Raw genomic sequence first — 19715 nt, 5'->3', positions numbered from 1 at the left:
CAGCTTCCGACCCGACCAGACGCTCTCCTCTCCTGTCCTCTTGGGCAGCAGCCCATTCAGTTTCGGAGACTTCTCTAGGCCTGCTTTTTCTTTTTATGGGATTAAACATTCATGCACTTCAAATATATTTGATTTTTCACCTCAACGGGTGCCCACTGCTTTCCCTTCGTTGCCAATTAACATCTGATGTCAGATGTGGGGTCGCTCATCGTTAGGCCCGTTTTATTAACCTAACTGCATACCCGATGAAGCTGCCAGTAGTACTTCGTGCATGATGTGCCAGATGGGATGCGCAATAACAAGCGCATGCATTTGTGGTTCGCCACGCAGCCTTCTGCTGTTTCGGCGTTCCTAACATCTGCCACAGCGAATGCCAAGCACTTCACTGCATCACACTGCCATTCCCAGGCAGTCCGGTGGTACGCCACGCCACGGGTAGCCCCCTTCTACGCTGCTCCGATGTGGCATGGTCGCATGTTCCGGTCACGTGCTGCCACCCAGGAAACATGCATGTTCCGGCTGACTAGCCTGAGGCACGTCACACAGCCATCAACACTGCCGACATAATCTTCGCTGTTTTTTTCTGCCACTGTCATCCAACGAGATGCAGCCGTTGATGACCTACAATTGCCGCAACTACGGCTCCTGTAAGTTCATTGTTCAGTTTTTCTTTGCCACTGCCTCCTTGCTGTCAAGTGTCGGCCCTTTTTTTTGTGATCTAATTGTAAAGTTTTCGGCAAGCACTAGGTGTCCTGACATTGTAACCATGCCCCAAACCCGTAGTACCACCACTGGCTAACGGAACTCCCCACCCATGGAAAAGCCAGACGCAGTAGATGCCCTTCGAGCAGAAATTGATAAATTAATGTTAAGGAAGATAGAATTAACAGAAGAATGCCAAAAATTGACTCAAACCAAGTCTGCCGATCTAAGTATGTTAGAAACACACCCTGCTGTGCCGCAAATGATGGCTGCAAGCACCTCCAGTAGCACAGTACCCCAGCCATACATTGCAACTTTGGCTAACAGTTTCCCCGCAGTTGATTTCATTCCAACGTTTTCCGGAAAACCTAATGAGCAAATAAATTCCTTTCTACGAACTGTCCGAGATGTAGGCTGCACTTGCACTTGGCCAAACGATTTCTTATTAATTGTACTCCATCTTAAACTGTCAGGCAACACCCGTACCTATATCAAATCAGTTCACACCCTTAGGGACACCACCTCTTTTGCCACGTTAGAAGGTGGGTTGAAATAGAGATATTCAGACAGGCTTGATGCCTGCTATTACAGAGACAAATTGTCCACCCTCTACGAGAAGCAAGGGGAGGATGTAGAGGCACTTGCTGAACAATTCTGCACTGTGGCTTGCCGCATTTACATGCTGGGTTTGGACCCCATCCGTAACGAGGTGTTAATTGAGCAGGTAGAAGCCCACTCAAATGACATATTTATATGTGGAAGCAACCTGTATGTTGGAGGAGAGGTAAAGATAACATCACCCACCTCGTTGCATGATGCCACACGACTTGCGATGTTGCGAGAGGAGGCAGCGCATTTTATTGGCAGTTCGGTTCGTTCGAACAAACAACCGCGTCCAATTTTTAAATACGAACAGGCATGCCAACGCTGCCGAAAGGCAGGCCATGCTGATGCGCAGTGCCATGCACCTTATTGTTCTTGGTGTGGAACCATAGGGCATATGAGTAAAATCTGCCCACAGAATCTGGGAAACAGGGACCCCTCGCACAACCAGCAGAGGGAACAATTCACCAACAATCCACCATGACCCTAAAATCAGCCGCGAAACGGTCAGGGGGCAAGTCATGCTGCCAGACCGTGCCCCCTGGAAAATTCATGCACCCAGTCCACCATGGTGTCGTAAATGAGGCAGTGAATATCCTCCTCAACAGCAAAGTTCGAGAAAAGAATGTAAGAGTGCTTGTCAACACAGGAGCACCAACCAGCGTATTATTCGTAGGACATGGGGACAGACGAGTGTTAAAACCACCCCCTCACCACATTAACGGTCAGAGTGACGAGATCATCATACCTGCTGGGCACTGCCAAGTTCAAATGAAAATTGGAGCTAGTCACTACCCTTTTGACATGGACGTAATTTGAAAACGAAGGCAAGATTTTGATGTCATCCTGGGGAGTGATTTTCTCCACCACAAACAGAGTGTAGTAGATTACAGAACGCAAACTGCCCATCTCGGTGAGAAAACCCACTGCTTCAGTGGCCCTCACGTCGTTCCGTCACAAGGTACTTGTGAAACACAGCTGCTTCCACAGGTTCCTTCCACGTAAACATGGGCGTTACGTACAACTACCTCTGTCAGAACCAGTGGTGGCATGAGTTGCATTTTCTCTGGCTTGGGGTCAAACACTGCAAACTGCCAAAAACAGCCATATTGGTGGACCCTCTCCATCAAAACGATGTCCTTGACAGATTACAGGGACATGTTAAATGTGGCTTAAGGACAGCGGAAGTGCAGGGAAAGAAATTTTATGTTCCCATCTGTTTGGACAATGTTGGAACACAGGAGGTAGAAATTCCTAGGAGCACCATTACAGCTAGTGGCCAAGAGATCGAAGAAAACCTCCCTGCACAAGGGAAGCCAAAACCTAACTGAAAACAATGGCTTCCAGAATGCAGCATATGTCATATTGCTCCCGTGTGCTCAGAGACAAATTCAAAAATAAGTTAGCTCATCTGCCTGCGGCTGACCAAAACAAATTGTACTCCGACTTGGAAGAACACTCCTGCTTATTCGAGGAAAGGCATTATTTGCCAGCTACTGACCTTGTTTACCATGAAATTCCCACCGGAGGTGCAAGGCCCATTGCGCAGAAACCATATAGAATACCATATCACCTCCAGCCTGTGCGGTGGCCTGGTGTAATGTTAAGCATTTTTGTGGACCTACTTGTTGCAGAATGCTGGTTCTGCTTTCTTGCGGCGCCGATGTCTTCTGCTAGCACCGGACACTTCTCTGAAGATTTCACTGCTAGGAAGGGGAAATTTTCACTCTCTCGCTCTCCCTCTCTCTTCTTATTAAAAAAAAAAAAAAAAAACGCTACTCTTGGAATATCATTCAATGCACCAGAACATGCGCCAGAACATATGTATTTCCACTTTGTACAAAAAAAACACCTAAACTTTATGACGTAAGCCCACACATTACCGGGCACCCAGAATCAGCTTTTATCGTGGTTGACTATCCACGTCCAGTCCATGTACTCTCAATGGCAGTTCAATGTCTAATAAACAGTCACTATCTCGAGTCACTCCATTTGTTTTTCAACAATACAAAGCTACATTACTCTTTGCAGCCGGCCATGGAGCTCCGGGCCGTATTTAATTATTCTTGGCAGGTCGCGCTGAACACTTGCCAACGCCGACGAATTATCTCCCTTCCAGTTTCGCCTGCACTAACAATAAATGGGTGCAGTATCCCATGCTCATCCTTATGCCCTGCTTTAAAATAACGCGTGTTCGAAACGGCTGGAACACAAGTGTCTCCAGACTTTCGTAAAATTCTGGGGGCACTACACCTGTTTGGAGGAAACTATCCAACGGCAGCTAGAGGCAGGGATAATACAACCCTCCGCCAGTCCCTAGTCGTCCCCAATTATCGTGGTTCCAAAGAAATCAATCAATGGAGAGAAGACCTACCATCTTTGCGTCGATATGAGAGCAATAAATAAGGTAACCATCCCTGATGCTTACCCTCTCCCCCGTATCGACAAAACACTGGACAGGTTAGGAAATTGCAAATACTTCGCTATCCTTGATATGAAGAGTGGGTACCACCAAACACCAATTGCACCACACGACAGGCCAAGAACAGCATTTGTTGTTCCCTCCGGTCTATATGAATTTCTGAGAAAGCCATTTGGGCTGCGCAATGTGCCAGCCACTTTCCAACAATTTGCCGACTTACTGGTATGATGACTGAAACCCACAATGTGCTTAGTTTATCTAGATGATATCATTGTCTTTTCCAGAACCATAGATGACCTAGATGACCATGTTACTAAGTTAAGAAATGTCTTGCCTAGACTGAGAAGTGCCAATTTAAGTTCGAAAATAGAAAAATGTTCCTTTGCTGAGAGTCAAGTACAGTAGCTAGGGCATTTTATTAGTGCTGATGGAGTAAAGCCAGACCCCCGCCTAATTGAAGCAGTTAGAACATTCGCTTCCCCTAACAATGTAAAGGAATTGCAAAGCTTTCTGGGTCTCAGCAACTATTATAGGCGTTTTGTCAAGGACTATGCCACAATAGCTAAACCTCTTACCCACTTGTTGAAAAAAGATATACCCTATCAATGGGCCCTCGAGTGTGAAGCTGCTGTGCAGCATATCAGAGATGCTCTGACTAGTTCCCCCTTATTGATCTATCCTGATTTCGAAAAATAATTCATTCTCTCCTGTGACACGTCCAACTTTGCGGTACGGGCTATTCTGAGTCAAATTATTGATGGTGAGGAAAGACCAATTGGTTTCGCATCCCTTCAGCTGAACCAGGCGGAAATTAATTACAGTACTATAGAGAAAGAATTACTGGCATTAAAGTTTGGAGTCAACTACTTTTGATGCTATCTTTACAGGATAAAATTTACAATAGCAACAGATCGTGCAGCACTTCAGCGGTTATTAAGTTTAAAAGACCCTAGCAGCCGTCTCACCCACTCGGCCCTGAAACTGAGTGAGTATGATTACCAAGTGCAACACAAAGCTGGAAGATTGCACCAGAATGCTGATGGCCTTAGCAGAAAAGTGAGAGTAGCTCAAACAGCTGATGTGCTAACTGATGAATTAAAAGACTCACAGGAAAATGATGCAAAATGCTGCCAGTATCACTCCCATCGGGATTTTGTTACAGAGGATGGAATTCTATACCACAAGACCCCCCTGGGTAAATGTATAGTAATACCTAAAGACTTACAATCCAGAATTATTGCCCAGTGCCATAACAGCATTCAAGCTTGCCATAGTGGACGAGGAACCACAAATGCCGGCATTGCCACGAAGTATTGGTGGGACAAAAGATGGCCAGATTTTGCCAAGTATATAAAAAAAAAAATGCCTACCATGCACCCGAAGAGCACCACCCCCACGAATCAAAATTATCTTACAATCTCTTCCCGAGGCATCAAAACCCTTTCAGTTTGTAGCTTTGGAAGTAGTTGGGCCTCTTCCTGTAAGTACACAAGGACGTAAATATATTCTATCCATTATTGATCACTTCTCCCGATATCTTATTTTGGTACTCATCACTGACATATCAGCTGAAACGGTAGCACGAGCTTTTATAGATCATCTTGTCCTTCCTTTCGGAAGCTCTGAAGCCATCATAACCGATCAAGGAACCAATTTTATGTCCACCTTATCTGTCCAAGTTTGAAAAATTGCTGAGAATTAAAAAATGGAGAACCAGCCCTTTTCACCCCTAGGCAAACGGCCGTATTGAACGTGTCCATTGCACTGTGAAACGAATGCTTTCCTATTACATCAACTCAGCCCACAGTGACCAGCAAAGATACATTCCGTATGTGGCAAGTGCTTACAATAGGCATTTCCACGAAGCCACAGAACATACCCCTTATGAGATAAGTGTTTGGCTGCCCTATGGAATCTCCCTTTGAAATCCACAAATTACCTCTGGGAGTCAATAACACAGCCGTTAAGGAGCTAGCCTGCCGCCTTCGGCCATTTGGAAAAAGATACATGGGAACAACCGCAAGGAAACCAGGAAGCAGATGGAAAGAAGAAATAAAAATGCCATCCTCCCCCCCCCCCCCCTCCCCCTGGTGATTTGGTTTTGCTAAAAAAATCCTAGTGTAAAGAAAGGAAGAGTGAAGAAACTTACCCCCCTGTATGACGGACCATATTCAATCATTCGGCTCACTTCCCCTGTCAATGTAGAATTACAACTGCCCAACCGCAAAGTTATTGTCCATTTTGATAGGCTAAAAACCTATTCAGGAACTATGCCTCTCCCATCACCTTCTGAGATAAGCGCTGGACCTTCAGCAGGTCCTTTCTGCTCCCCCTGTCAAGCAGAGAAAACGGAAAGTTCCATCACCCATAGCTCGCCCAAGATATGCTCTGATATTTAAACACCCACATGCCCTTAGATCCAGGGCCTAAACACTAAGGTACTGCTTCGTACTTAAGAGACTCCCAGTTACATCAAGCAAAATAAAAAGTAACAAGGCTTAAGCAACCACCTTATTACTGTCCTTTGCAAATGAACATTCTACCCATACAATATGTATTTTATGCTTCCATGCTATGATAACTGAGGTGTTGCCCTTGCCTCCCTCTCTGAAGAGGTTATCAGAGCTTTAACCGCCCAGCCCATTCAGTTTCGGAGGCTTCTCTAGGCCTGCCTTTCCTTTTTATGGCACTGAACATCCATGCATTTAAAATATGTTTGATTTTCCTTCCTTGCCAATCCTGACACATTAATAATACTGTGGCTGTACGGCAAGGTAAATTACCAAACAGCCACCAATCATTAAACTGATGAAATGTTAAAGTAATATTACTGCTCATTGCCATTACCAGTACAGAACGAAATATACATTTATTACTGAGATGGATTATCAATCAGCTGTTATCAAACAATGGAAAATCCAGGATGGAATGATGCAATATTATGAAAAGGATAGATTACTGCTCAGCATATAACAGAGATGCTGAGTTGCAGATAGGCACACAATCTTTGAAAGTCATTTTGTTGTGCCTATCTGAGATTCAGCATCTCCTCTATGCGGTGAGTAGTAATCCATCCTTTTCACTATCAGCTGTTATGTTTTTGAGTGCTATTGTGACAGTGAGGTGATCCCAATTCTTTCTCAATAATTACATATCCATATACCACAAAATACAATGCTGAGACACTGTGCATTGTATTACTTACTTTTAACTGATTCATGTTGTCACCAAGCAGATAACACACTGACTGGGAAAAAAAGCACACAAAAGAGGAGGGTATGTGATGTAATTTCAGTGATGACAATATCAAGCCAAATTTACAGGGCACATGACAGATGAACCCACTTAACCCATCTGGACTGGATGAATGCACTGATGTGGTTGGGAAGTGTGTCATAAAACTGTTGCATAGTCTCCCAAGGCAGCTGGCCAACAACTATTGTAACAGGTCCTTGATATTCTGGATACTGGCATTGGGTCAGAGTTGACATCTGAGTGGTCCAACACCATGTTCTAGTGGGAACAAATCTTAGGATTTCACTGGCTATAGGAGTACCTCAACATCATGCAGACAGTTCTTAGAGACAAGTGACACATAGATGAGAATAGTCCTGTTGAAAAATGGCACATGATACTGTTGCACGAGAGGTAAAACATGAGGACCCAGGATATCCTTGATGTACCAAAGTGCCATCAGGGTTCCCTCAATCACTCCCAGCTGTGGCCTGAAGTCATACCTAACAGCTCCCCACACCATGACACCAGGAGTAACATCACTCCTTTCCAAAAAATTTAAAGAGTGGGACCTCTCCCTAATTGGCCACTATACCCATCAACAACGTTCATCTAGGATAGTGAACAGCCATGATTCATCACTGAACACAGTGTGGTGCCATTCATCAGCAGTTTTCCCCTTCATGGTTCCACTCCAAATGCAGCTGTTTGTGTCGTCGTGTTTATTGCAGCCTACAACTGGGACGGTAATTCCCTAGTTGGGCTGTTGCTAGTCTCTGAACAATGGTGTTGGACGACAAAGAATGATGCACGAAGCCCATTACTTGTTGGTTGGGTGGCAGGCAGAGATGTGAAGGTGTTATAATGTGCTTGGTGCACAATATGTCAATCGTCCCTTGTGGTGGTCTGACGAGATCGACCAAATGTTGATGACGAGTATGCCTGCTCTCACATTCCTGTGCAGTCCAATGTCGGGCCACTGTCACATCCAAATGTTCTATAAATCTGTACAATTCAACTGGATGGAAAATTAGACAACCACAATGAGGCCTTTTTAACACTCTGTCAGGTGCTGACAACGCTGTCTCACACAAGTACACAGCATCTCCGTGTGCTTCACAGTAACCACTCAACTTCTGTCGTCGTCCACGCCCATTACCTACTCTACCGGGACTGGTAACAACACTAACCATTAATCACAGTAATACATTCTGATGGCCATTCTACATGTCACAGAGAAATTGGAATTCTAGCCATTTACATAACCACTGATGGTGGGTACGGGTACAAAGTTACATTGACATCCAGTCATGCCTTCTGGGTGGTTCACCTTTTTATCAGGTAATTTATGATGAAAAGGGACTCAACACTGTATTTTGTACAGGTAATTTTTCACTCTGGAGCTGTGTGTACAATGCTGTGAAAACTATGTACTGGACCAGAACCTGAACATGGAACTTAGTCAGTTATTCAGATACAATTCAGTACCCTAAATCATAGCTCTGTTCTGCCAGAACCTCTCTCTGACATTTCAAGTCTCAGAGAAGCATCTCTGCATATCTGACTGCTGTAGCATTCTCAGAAGAAAAGATGTCACCAGAGAAATAGCTTAATCGCAAATGATAACGTAATTGGATATATAAAAAAATCTTCTCACTGAGCTGCAGCAGGAGAACACACATATAAAAGTATTTAAATTTGTAAGCTTCTGGAGCCAGTGGCTCCTTCTTCTGGCAGAGGGGCTCTCCTTCTTCTGGCAGAGGGGCTGAAGAAAAGGAAGAGGGGTGAGAGAAAAGGACTGGTGAGGTTTAGAAAATGGTGAGAGTTCAGAAATGTTACCCAGAATGCTGCCACTTGGTGAGTAGATTTTTTACCTATACTGTTACATTACATTTTCAAAAACTGATTACTTTCTTTGATATATTAACCACAGATTAGGTTTAGCTTCAAGAATAACTCTTCCAGACTTAGGCAGAAAGATACTCTCAGAGCTTAAGCTGTGAGACAGCAGGTTGTAATTCACGACTGTTTTCTCAACTGGTAACAGCATTACCTACGAGAGGCAAGGTTACGAGTTCCAGTCTCAGTTAAAAACACAGTTTAATGGGTCAGTAAGTCTAAACTTCCTGGCCTCCAAACCTGTCTTCACTCACACAGCATGCAACACTAGAAAACTGTAGCAAAATGCACAAAGATCTGCAGATGATTGACAATTGGTTCAGAAACTTACAGTTGACCCTCATTGTAAACAAATTTAATATACTGTGTCTAAGGTGACAGACCATTCCATGGTGACAGACCATTCCATTTTTATTCAATTCATGATAGGTCACGAGAAACAGTAATAACCATAAAATATCTAGGAATATGCATATGGAGTGACCTTATGTATAAGGAACATGTGAAGCTAGTTGTACGAAAAGTATATGCCAGACTGAGATACATTAAAAAAATCCTAAGGCACACAATACACACACAAAAGAAGTGAGTTGCAAAACTGTTGTTGACTGATGCAAAAAGAGCAGTGTATTTCATTAAGGGTTTATGTAGTAAGCACAAGAATATCACAAAGATGTTTTCAAATTCTAGTGGCAGATACTACAAGAGGTGCAATTTCCATCTGAGGAATATGATCTTTGCAAGAAGAGTCTGGAAACATTATCTCCCTCCCACATACATCTAGCAAAATGTTCACAGAGATTTAGTGAAATTACAGATGTCTACGGACAGTCATTATTCATATGCACTACTCACAAATGAAGCAGGGAAAGAGGGAAATGGTATTGGTACCAGAAGTGCTCTCTGCCACATGCAGTGAGGTGGCCTGCGGTGTACAGGCGCAGATAAAGACGTAAACTTTACTACCCGTGCCTGCTGTAAGCTTTCCCTTTGAAATCTGAGTTAAATTACCACGTACCTGTTGCCTGACGATCAGACATTTATGGGAGATGCCTTACAACAGATCACATCTGACTCTGAAGTAAGTCATGTATCTATAGGTTTGTGAAGTGCCTGTAATAAATAGCCACTGACTTGGTAATTACACATGAGGAGCATCTGCTATAAAAGCCAACATTGTGTATATAAACTTAGTTTAAAGGTTTCCAGCTATGGGAGTCCCTAACTATGCCTTCCAAACCCCCACTTATGCAATTCACACTGATAATTTGCCATTTTGGAGAAGTCATTACTTTACTGAATTTCATTCTTTAGGCAGTACCAGTTACTACAGTCTCCTATAGGTCATTAATTCACATAAATTCTCATTAGTAACTTTGGCTCTACTCCCACTAGAAAAAAACTCACGCCTATCACTTAACATTGATACATAAAATTATTAATCAATAACCATTCAACTTCTTAATATACTCTTCCTCTCAACACTGTCTTTAGCTTTTATTGCCACTTATTTCCATCTTAAGGATCTAACATTTCTAGGTCCAGAGGCTGACCTACTCACACACCCACTTGTTACACACAGAAACAATGAGGATACTCTACAATACTCCCACCATTGAAAAAAGGCATGTAGCATACCAAAGGTAGCAGAATGTCAGAATTGCTGGCTATTGCATCCTAACCAAAGAATAGGAGCATAGCACACACAGCACTCTAACACTGGAGCAGAGTACTCTTCCTCTGATGCTGACTCATTTCCTCTTCCCTTACAGTGCCTTGTCTTCTTGGTCTTCACCCTTCTTCAGTCACCACACCCTCTTCGTTGTTCATTGTATCTGATCAGCTTGACATAATGTCTCACCCCATTTAAGTCACCCCAGGGGAAACTTGCCAGATGGTGTGAGAAGAAAAGACTGATTGGTGGGGACTGCAGCAGATGAGATCTGAAAACCTGAGGGCTTAAAGGAGGGAGATAGGGTAATACGTGAAACACAGATTATTGGCAAATCATTGTGCACGAGTTAACAAGAGCAGGAAGTACATTGTATGTGATAGAGATGGGAGAGAGGGGAGTGGGGGAAACAGACCAGCCAGGAAATAAAAGATATAGAAAAATAAAAGGGAGTGAAAAAAAGGAATAAATACTATGAAGAGATGCTGAGACCGAAGAAATGAACAAAAAAATAAGGCCAGGTAGGTGGCAAGAACAAAGGACATGTTGAAATGCCAGTTTCTACCTGTGGAGTTCTGAGAAACAGGTATCAAGAGAAAGAATCTAGATGGAACGTACAGTGAAACAGGTACCAAGGGGCAGCAGTTTCATAGGGCAAGTCTTACAGCGGGTACAGTCACAGAGATACGAGCCAGAGGGTAGGGAAATGGGTGCAGCAGGAGCATGGAGTTTGACAAGGATAATGAAGAGATTGGAAGGCAACAACAAGGTGTTCTAGGTGAGGTTGGCAAAATGTTGGACAGAATGAATCTCATTTCAGGACATGATTTTAGGAAGTCACAGCCTTGTCAAAGTGGCCGATTAATATATTCAAGACCAGGATAATACTGAGTGACAAGAGGTATACTTCTAAGTTGTTTTTTTGGAGGGATCTGCAGTGCCAGGATTTTATTTGATGCTCTGGGAAATCTGCTTTTGAACTAGGCTGGTGGGGTAATTACATCCAGTGAAGGCTGAGGTGAGAATGGTGCTGTACTGCTGTAAAGAGGCTGTATCTGAACAAATATGTTTGGTAAGTGGCAAGGTTGTATGGGAGGGAGTGTTTGACATGGAAAGGAAGCCAACTGTCAAAATTTAAGTATTGTTGTTTGTTAGGAGGTTTAATGTGAACAGAAGTGTGTAGCTGATCCTCGGTGAGGATGACATTGGACTTCATGCTCACGATGCACCTATTTCCCTAATCTACAGCTCCTACCCCTGTGCCTGTGTCCACTGTAAGACTTGCTGTAAGCCCTGTAACTGGCAAAACATATACCATCAACAGGAGAGCCACATGTGAAATGATACATATCATATACCAGCTGTTATGTAAACACTGTTTCGCCTTTTACATTGGCATGACTGCCACCAAGTTATCAGTTAGGATGAATCGACAGAGGCAGAGAGTGTATACTGGAAACACACAATATCCTTTTGCATAGCATTCTCTGCAACATGACAGTGATGGCATTCGTGCCTATTTCACCATACATGCCATCTAGATTCTTCCTCCTGATACCAGTTTTCAGGACTCCACAGGTGGGAACTGTCCTTGGTTTTTGGCACCCATCTGGCCTTAACTGACATTAATTTCTTTGGTCTCAGCATTTCTTCACAGTAATTATTCCTTTCTTCACTCCCTTTTAGTTTTCTATATCTTTCATTTTCTGATCTATTTTTTCCTGCCCCTCCTCCCCCTCCCTCTATCACATACAATGCACTTAGATTTCTGCTCTTATTAACGCATGCACAATACTTAGGCAGTAACATGTGTCTTGCAAATTACATTACCTTCCTCTTTTAAGCTCTCAGTTTTTCAAATCTCAGCTGGTGCAGTCCCCAGCAATCGGCCTTTCCTTCTCACTATGTCCAGTAAGCCTCCCATGACCTGGGTTTCTGGGCAACTTTCCAGAACTCTTCCCATTTCCTACACCTCTCCAGTACTTTCCTCCATCCCTCATTGTTCCCCTTAAAGCCTTCTGCCAGAAGAATGAGCCATTGGCTCCAAAAGCTTGCAAACTGAAGTACCTTTATATGTGTATTCTCCTGACACTGCTTGGTGAGTAGATTTTTTTGATCTAGACAATTAAATTATTTTTGTAAAACTGATTACTTCTGTAGATTTAAAAATGTGTTAGATGTCAATGATGATTTCTGCTTCTGGTAACTTATACTGAGGAACATCCAGATAAATCAAAGAGGACCACAGACATTAATATCATTTAAGTTTTAAGAAATTTTAACAATACATTTGAGAGCTTTGAATTATTGACATATATTTATGGGCACCTAATAATCTGCTAAAACTGACCTGTACTACTGAAAAATAAAATAAGACAAGATAGTGAGTAGTCCAATATAGCTTAATGTTGGTTTGGGATGAAGCAAAAGTTTTCTGATTGGATGATGTGTACGTATTAAAATAACAATTTTGTAACTGGAAAGGAGGCTGAAAATTTTGGGGTCTGGTGTTGCTGAGGAATGCTAAAAAATAAGCAGATTTAAAACAGAAAGTAAACTGAATAGCTGTTTCTGAAGTAGACAGCTGGGAGTATAAGTTATGTGGGATTAAGCTTGGAAGATAGCAGCAACATGAAGTAAAACACCAATCCTGGTATTGGTGGTGGTGGTGGTGGTGGTGGTGATGATGATGATGATGGAGTAGCTATATTGACTGTAGCATATGTTGAAAGAAGAAAAGGACACCAGGAAAGACAGAAATGTGCCAAGAGTTGAACAAACAAAGATTTACAACTTCGAAAAATGTTAATTAGTGTGTTGTCTCAAGTAGGAAAGTAATAACACAACAAATTACTCTACCTGCTCATGTTGATGTGATACAGCATTCTCAAGACAGAGCCAACAGAGCATATTCACTGAAAGGGTCAACAGGAAGAGCCCTTCATGACTGGCTGACAGTAACAGAAAAGGGACAGCTAGTCCCAACATTATGCTCACAATACGTGGCACAACATTTTGCGAACTAAGCAGAGGCTGAAATATGGACATACCTGCAACAAGCAAATGTGAGGTGTCAAAGTTATCTACTTCAGCTAAAAATCCCAGGAACATACTCAAAATTTTCATATTATGTAACTAGATTAAACAAGAAAATAAAAACCATATGGCTAAGAGGTTTTGAAACCTTTAAAATCTTCAGTTTGTTACCTTTTCCAGAAATCTCAGAATTAATGCAATATGCATTTAAATCCCTTATTTCTTAGTTTGACTGCCTGGTTCCATAAGAAAAACAATACAATTAAGGGAAAAAGTTATATTTTGTGGAACACTACACATCTGAGCTTCAAATTATAGTCAATAACAGTATCATCTGTTGAGTCTACTAAGACAAGAAATAAGTTGCAGGTTTCTCTGTCTAGACCAGTCAGGTCCAGGTCCAGGTCTAGGTCTAGTTACTGAGGTCAATCAACACTGAGCACACAACAGTAGCAGCTAGTAAAGAGATTGTGATTACACAAATGCAATTGCAATAGATGTGTTTAACACAAAATTAAATCAAAATAAAAGATAACAACAACATTACATTACATCTATGGAACATGGTGTTTATTTATATTTACTTGTGATGAAATATTTTGTGTAAAGCCCTGAGCTGATGCGTAACACAGAATGCTCTATAGTGCTGGTTCCTAAAGTTGGGACTTCACTGTTGGTTTTATTGTTTTCATAATAGAAAAATGGTGTTCACAACAAAAAATTGATCCAAACACAGACACGACATTAGACACATTTATATGTAGCTCGGGAAACTTCCATTTGCACTTGACCATACTACTGTAACAAGTTCATGTTGCTGTAATACCTGTCCTTTAGGTGAGTGCAATTTTGTATACCAATTACCTCCAATGGCACAGTATCTGGTACATTACAAATCAGAGTGCTAAATAGCTACAATCAATTTTCTATGCTACCTAGGTCCTGAAACTTTGCCTCAAAACTCTGATAAAGTTGCACAATGTCAGCAAACTATGTTTACTTGTATGAAACTCATCTAATAATAAAATTATAATGCCTAAGAAACCACGTAGAAGCTCTACATTTAACCCAAGTTTACCTCTAGCTGTAATTTGCCTTCAGAATGATAATAACCTGCTTTCTTGTATCACCATGTAGCTTATCACGTTGTAATGTTGGATACTGTATTTTATCATCATATTAAGAACCTTCTTGGATACAAAATGGAATACAATGAAAGGATGAAAAACATCATCTACAGCTTGTACAGAAACCATATTGCAGTTATAAGAGTCGAAGGACATAAAAGGGAAGGAGTAATTGAAATATGTTACATTTAATATAAAAAGTCATTGTATTGATGTCTAAAACTGACATGTCCCTGATGAAGATTTGTTTTTAGTTTTTTTATTTTAAAAACACTTTACTGTGTCAATTTCTTTCATTGACATATATTCTGCATACTATGAAGAGGATGTTAAATGATTTATCCTGAAAGAAGTGTAAAATGGAAATAACTAACTCTGTGCTATCAATAACTGTTGCTTCAGATGAATAACTGATGAAAATCGCCTGACTTCAGGAGATGTCATACCCCTGCACACAATTGCAGAGAAACCCATGGCAGGTCATGTGGGCCTCACTGATGGCCACAGCAATTCCTTAAACAAGCGACAACACCCATGACTTACTTCCCTGCCCAGGAATACCTAGTAGCTGCCAGACTTCTTGGGTCACTGACAGAAGGTCATTACAATGACACTGGGGTGGGTCCTCATGCCTAAGGAAGCGACTATGAAAAAATCAAATGTGGCAGTTATGGAGCCACCAATGTCAAGTAGATTATCTTTGGGAAGGTAGATGTAAACCTTTTTATTGCTTTTAGCTTGTTTGTAATAGCCATCACTGCAACAAGTCTTCAAAATCTGAAGAGAGATTGTTGATCACAGGTTGGATACTGATATCACCATCTCCAAGGTTTTCATATTCATTGACATTCTTGCTAACTGGTCAGCAAGCTCATTCCCCAAAATACCAACATGATCTGGGGTCCAAGGGAATAAAAATCAAGTTTCCAGCACCTTGGAGGTCAGTAATAAGATTGTATACAGTTCAAAACAAATGTTTCCTAGGATGGCAATGATTACTGTCTTGTCACTGTATATAAGGAAATTCTTGTGATTTTTGGTGAAAGTACAACAAAGGGCTTGGATAATGATCAGTAATTGTACTTTGAAAATGCTGCACCCTTATTGTAGGGAATCTCGCTCAAGATCCTCAAAAGTATGAAGGTAAAGCTGGTATGCTCAATGATAGAGCAATCAGCATAGAAAACTTTTGAAACAGGAAATTAGCCAAGAACTGAGAGGGACAAATGCTGAACCACAGAGGGGTCTACTGTTTCCTTTGGGTCTGAAGGATAGGTCAGGAGGAATCTTTGAGTGAGGAGCACAGTGTGCATGGATATGCAAAAACGTGCCGACTGTAGGGTTCCAGGAGGGAATGTGGGGATCAGAGTGAAGAGACTCTAGATGAACTGCTATTGGGACACCAGACCTGTTCACGATTGTGGGACATGAAACCCAAGTTGGTGAAAAAGGATATAGTAGTTCAAGTGTTCAGGTTAATTGCAAAAACACGTATTGCATAATTCAGTAGTAGCTGATTGTCTGATCTGTAGCAGAGGAATCCTATCCTCTGCCAGGAGGCTTGTCCACAGGACTTGTTCAAAAGGTGCTAGCTGAAAGTCAGATTGATCCCTTAATGGTGCACTGGATGCAGTAATCATAACACTGATGGGGCCACTAACCCAGTGTGCCGTAATCCAGTTAAGGTAGGATGCTGGCTTTTTAAAGGTTTGAATCATCCATCCATGAGGTGAGACTGAGGCAGTGGAGGCAATCAAGTTTAATCTGGCAATTCTTTTTAAGCAGATAAATATGTTACAGCACTGTCAGCCAGACATCAAATAAAACATCTCAAAAAGTAGTACAACTTTACCACAATGAGCGGTTCACTATAAAGGTAATGTTCTGGATGTGGACGAGCAGTTCTGTATTGGTAGAAATGCATACAAAAAATTTTGGAAGCCGGAAAGTAGCGAAATGCAGGAAGGTCTTCGGAGGGATATGCAGTTGACCCTAAATGTAAATAATTGTAACATACTGAGCATAAATAGGTGAAGATACTCATTACCACTTCTTGACTTTTCCCAGCAGACAGAATATGCTACCCTTCAGGAGTGCACCTGGGACAGTAGGTTTTCTTCTTCTGTTATTTGGGTTGATAATTAAACAGCCATCTTTAAGGTTAGATGGCGACAGAATTAAAGCCACTTGGTACAGTACTGTGGAGTACTGTGTCGAGTGGTCTTAATTCTGTCACCAACCAACCTTGAAGATGGGTGTATGGTAATCAGTCGAAATATTGGAAGAAGAAATACTATTGTCCTGGATCCATGTCTAAAAAAATGATGGAATAAAAATCCATTAGTGACTGTTACGCCACTGGTGAAAAATCACTGACAATGTTAGCAATCATAAAAGTACCTAAGACTAATCATCCGGAGTGGCCTAAAATGGAAAGACCATAGGAAAGCAATTGTAGGAAAAGCAGATGTCAGAATGAGATCTGTTGGAACAACCTTAGGGAAATGCAACTCATGGGTAATGAAATGGCTTATAAAACACCTGTAAGACTGATTCTTGAGCATTACTCATTAATTTGGGACCCAAACTAGGCTTGACTAATAGAGGGGAGAGGGAGAGAGGGAGGGGGGAGGGGGGAGAGAGAGAGAGAGAGAGAGAGAGAGAGAGAGAGAGAGAGAGAGAGAGAGGATCCAACAAAGAGTGGTACGTTTTGTCATGGAATCAGTTATTAAGCGTGGGAGAATTATGGAGATAATCAACAAACTCCTGTGGCAGGTGCACAAAGAGACATATTGGGTATTGTGAAGAGGTTTAGTGTTGAAATTTTGACAGTGTTTTCCAAAAAGAGTTGGTCAACATATTACATCCTCCAACATATATCTCACAAAATAAACACAACAAGAATATAACAGAAATTAGAACTCATACAGAGTTTTATTCTTCCCGTGTATCTTTTGGGAATGGAACAGAGGAGGGAAATTACAGTGGTACCAGAGGCAACATATACCACACACAATAATGGTGGCTTTCAGAGTCCAGAGATCGAAACAGATTGTCTTTCTGGAGGGTCCATCATAGTAGGCACTCAGTCAATTGTTTGTATGAATGGGTAATGACTATCAGGAATTTCCATCACAAAGGTTCTTGTCTACCCTCAATCAGATTGAGAGAAGATACCTGGAGCTACCAATCAAGAGATCAATGGCTGCATGTTTTCCATGAGCCACACTAAAATATGTGGGGGTGCTAACATTCAATAGACATAAGTCATGATCTGTGATCACATGTTTCATCCAACTGTCTCTGTGAGGTGTTGTAAGTAACACCACCCCACACAGTGTTGTGGGCATTGAAATCACCCAGGAGGAGGGTGTGGCAGAAAAAATCACAGCCTTCAGTAAAATATAATAACATAGTCAGAGATATACTTTATGTTGTATTCGGGTAGTGAACGCGCCCTTTGGTAGCTGGGGGATGTGACATCAGAAAGGGGTACAGGAAGGGACCCCCAAAAGCTAGAAACAGACACACTGTGTTTGGTGGCCATGAGAGCAACATATCTTGTATATGATCATAACCTATGAATTCAATAAACATGTTCAGTGAATGTGGAACTTTTATTTCAACCAGTCACAACTATTACTCAAGTATTTAACAGTTCTTATTTTTTAAAACTGTAAGTGAAACATCATAATATGAGGGCCTGTCCATGATCTACCTGACAAAATCAGAGACAAATCCAAAGTCACGATTGTGTAATAAATGAAATCCAAAGAGTATGCAGATGACGAGAAATTCAAGAGGGTCATTTTGAAAGCTAAATGACTTAGGAAGTGACGTCAGGAGCCAGGTTGGGTTTGGCAAAGGTAATTCACCAGCACAGCGATGGGGTGCCACCTAGCAGCAGTAGCAATCCATGCCACGCAGCAGGAATGGCAGCAAGAGGCGCCACTGACCACACAACAGCAGCAGCAGCAGAGCAATGCAGTGGCTCAATAATTTTTCTGGGAAGCAGCAGGACTCCAAAACATAAACATAAACAATGCAAAGTGAACTGCCTTGGGTAGAGATGTGTTTTTGCTACTTGTGTTTAGTGAGAATTCAGAAATGAATAAATCAGACAGAAATTATATTAACAAAGTTGCCAGGGACTGTAAATCAGAGATGGAGCACTGAATATCTCTGAGACATAAATGGATCCTGTAAATTTAAAAATGCAAGCCCTGGTAAAAATGAATGACCAATTAGATGAAATTAAACAGAATACAGAAGATCAAGCAAGTGACATTAAGAAAAGCATCCATTCAATGGAAAATACTACTTTTCAAAAATGTTTTTATTTGATGATCCTACAGCCATCAAAACATTTCTTTTGGAATATATTCACTGAATTGCAAATTCTTTTAGCATCAGCTGTATTGGGTATAGCTGTACTGCCGATTGGTGATGTGTGAAAATTTGTGCCGAACTGAGACTCAAACTAAGAATTCCCATCGAGCGAGGTGGCGCAGTGGTTAGCACACTGGACTCGCATTCGGGAGGACGACGGTTCAATCCCGTCTCCGGCCATCCTGATTTAGGTTTTCCTAAATCGTTTCAGGCAAATGCCGGGATGGTTCCTTTGAAAGGGCACGGCCGATTTCCTTCCCAATCCTTCCCTAACCCGAGCTTGTGCTCCGTCTCTAATGACCTCATTGTCGACGAGACGTTAAACACTAACCACCACCACCACCACTAAGAATTCCCGCTTATTGCAAGGCGATTGGTGGCATATCTGTAAAAATGTATTACAAGCCCTAGTCAGGGCATTGACAATAATGATAAAGTCTCACTTCCTCAGAGTTTCATTCATCCTTGTGTGGGAATACACGTAAAGTTGCAAGCACAAAGGAATGAACAGATTAGACTATGATGCAAGAATGTAGACAGCATGACATATGGAAGTTGGCTCAGGGAGCATGCTCAGATAGTCTAAAACTGGTAAGGTGACCACTCAATATAAGTGCGAAATCTAGGTATG

The 19715-nt window shown here is 41.8% G+C and overlaps 1 protein-coding gene across 2 annotated transcripts in view; it reads right to left on the bottom strand.

Moving 5' to 3' along the window:
* Window positions 1–19715, bottom strand: part of LOC124798136 (GPI ethanolamine phosphate transferase 1) — a 260616-nt gene that overhangs the window by 15431 nt on the left and 225470 nt on the right. The window contains exon 12 of one of the 2 annotated variants that reach the window (XM_047261405.1): window positions 13392–13582. The exons of the other annotated variant lie outside the window; for it this stretch is intronic. Coding sequence (XP_047117361.1) covers window positions 13392–13582 — 191 coding nt within the window. The remainder of the gene's footprint in view (window positions 1–13391; window positions 13583–19715) is intronic. 2 annotated transcript variants of the gene reach the window in all.

Source organism: Schistocerca piceifrons, chromosome 5 (genome assembly GCF_021461385.2).
Source record: "Schistocerca piceifrons isolate TAMUIC-IGC-003096 chromosome 5, iqSchPice1.1, whole genome shotgun sequence".
Taxonomy (NCBI): domain Eukaryota; kingdom Metazoa; phylum Arthropoda; class Insecta; order Orthoptera; family Acrididae; genus Schistocerca; species Schistocerca piceifrons.
Note: the sequence above shows the minus strand (reverse complement) of the source record. Positions and strands in the feature narration are given on the sequence as shown.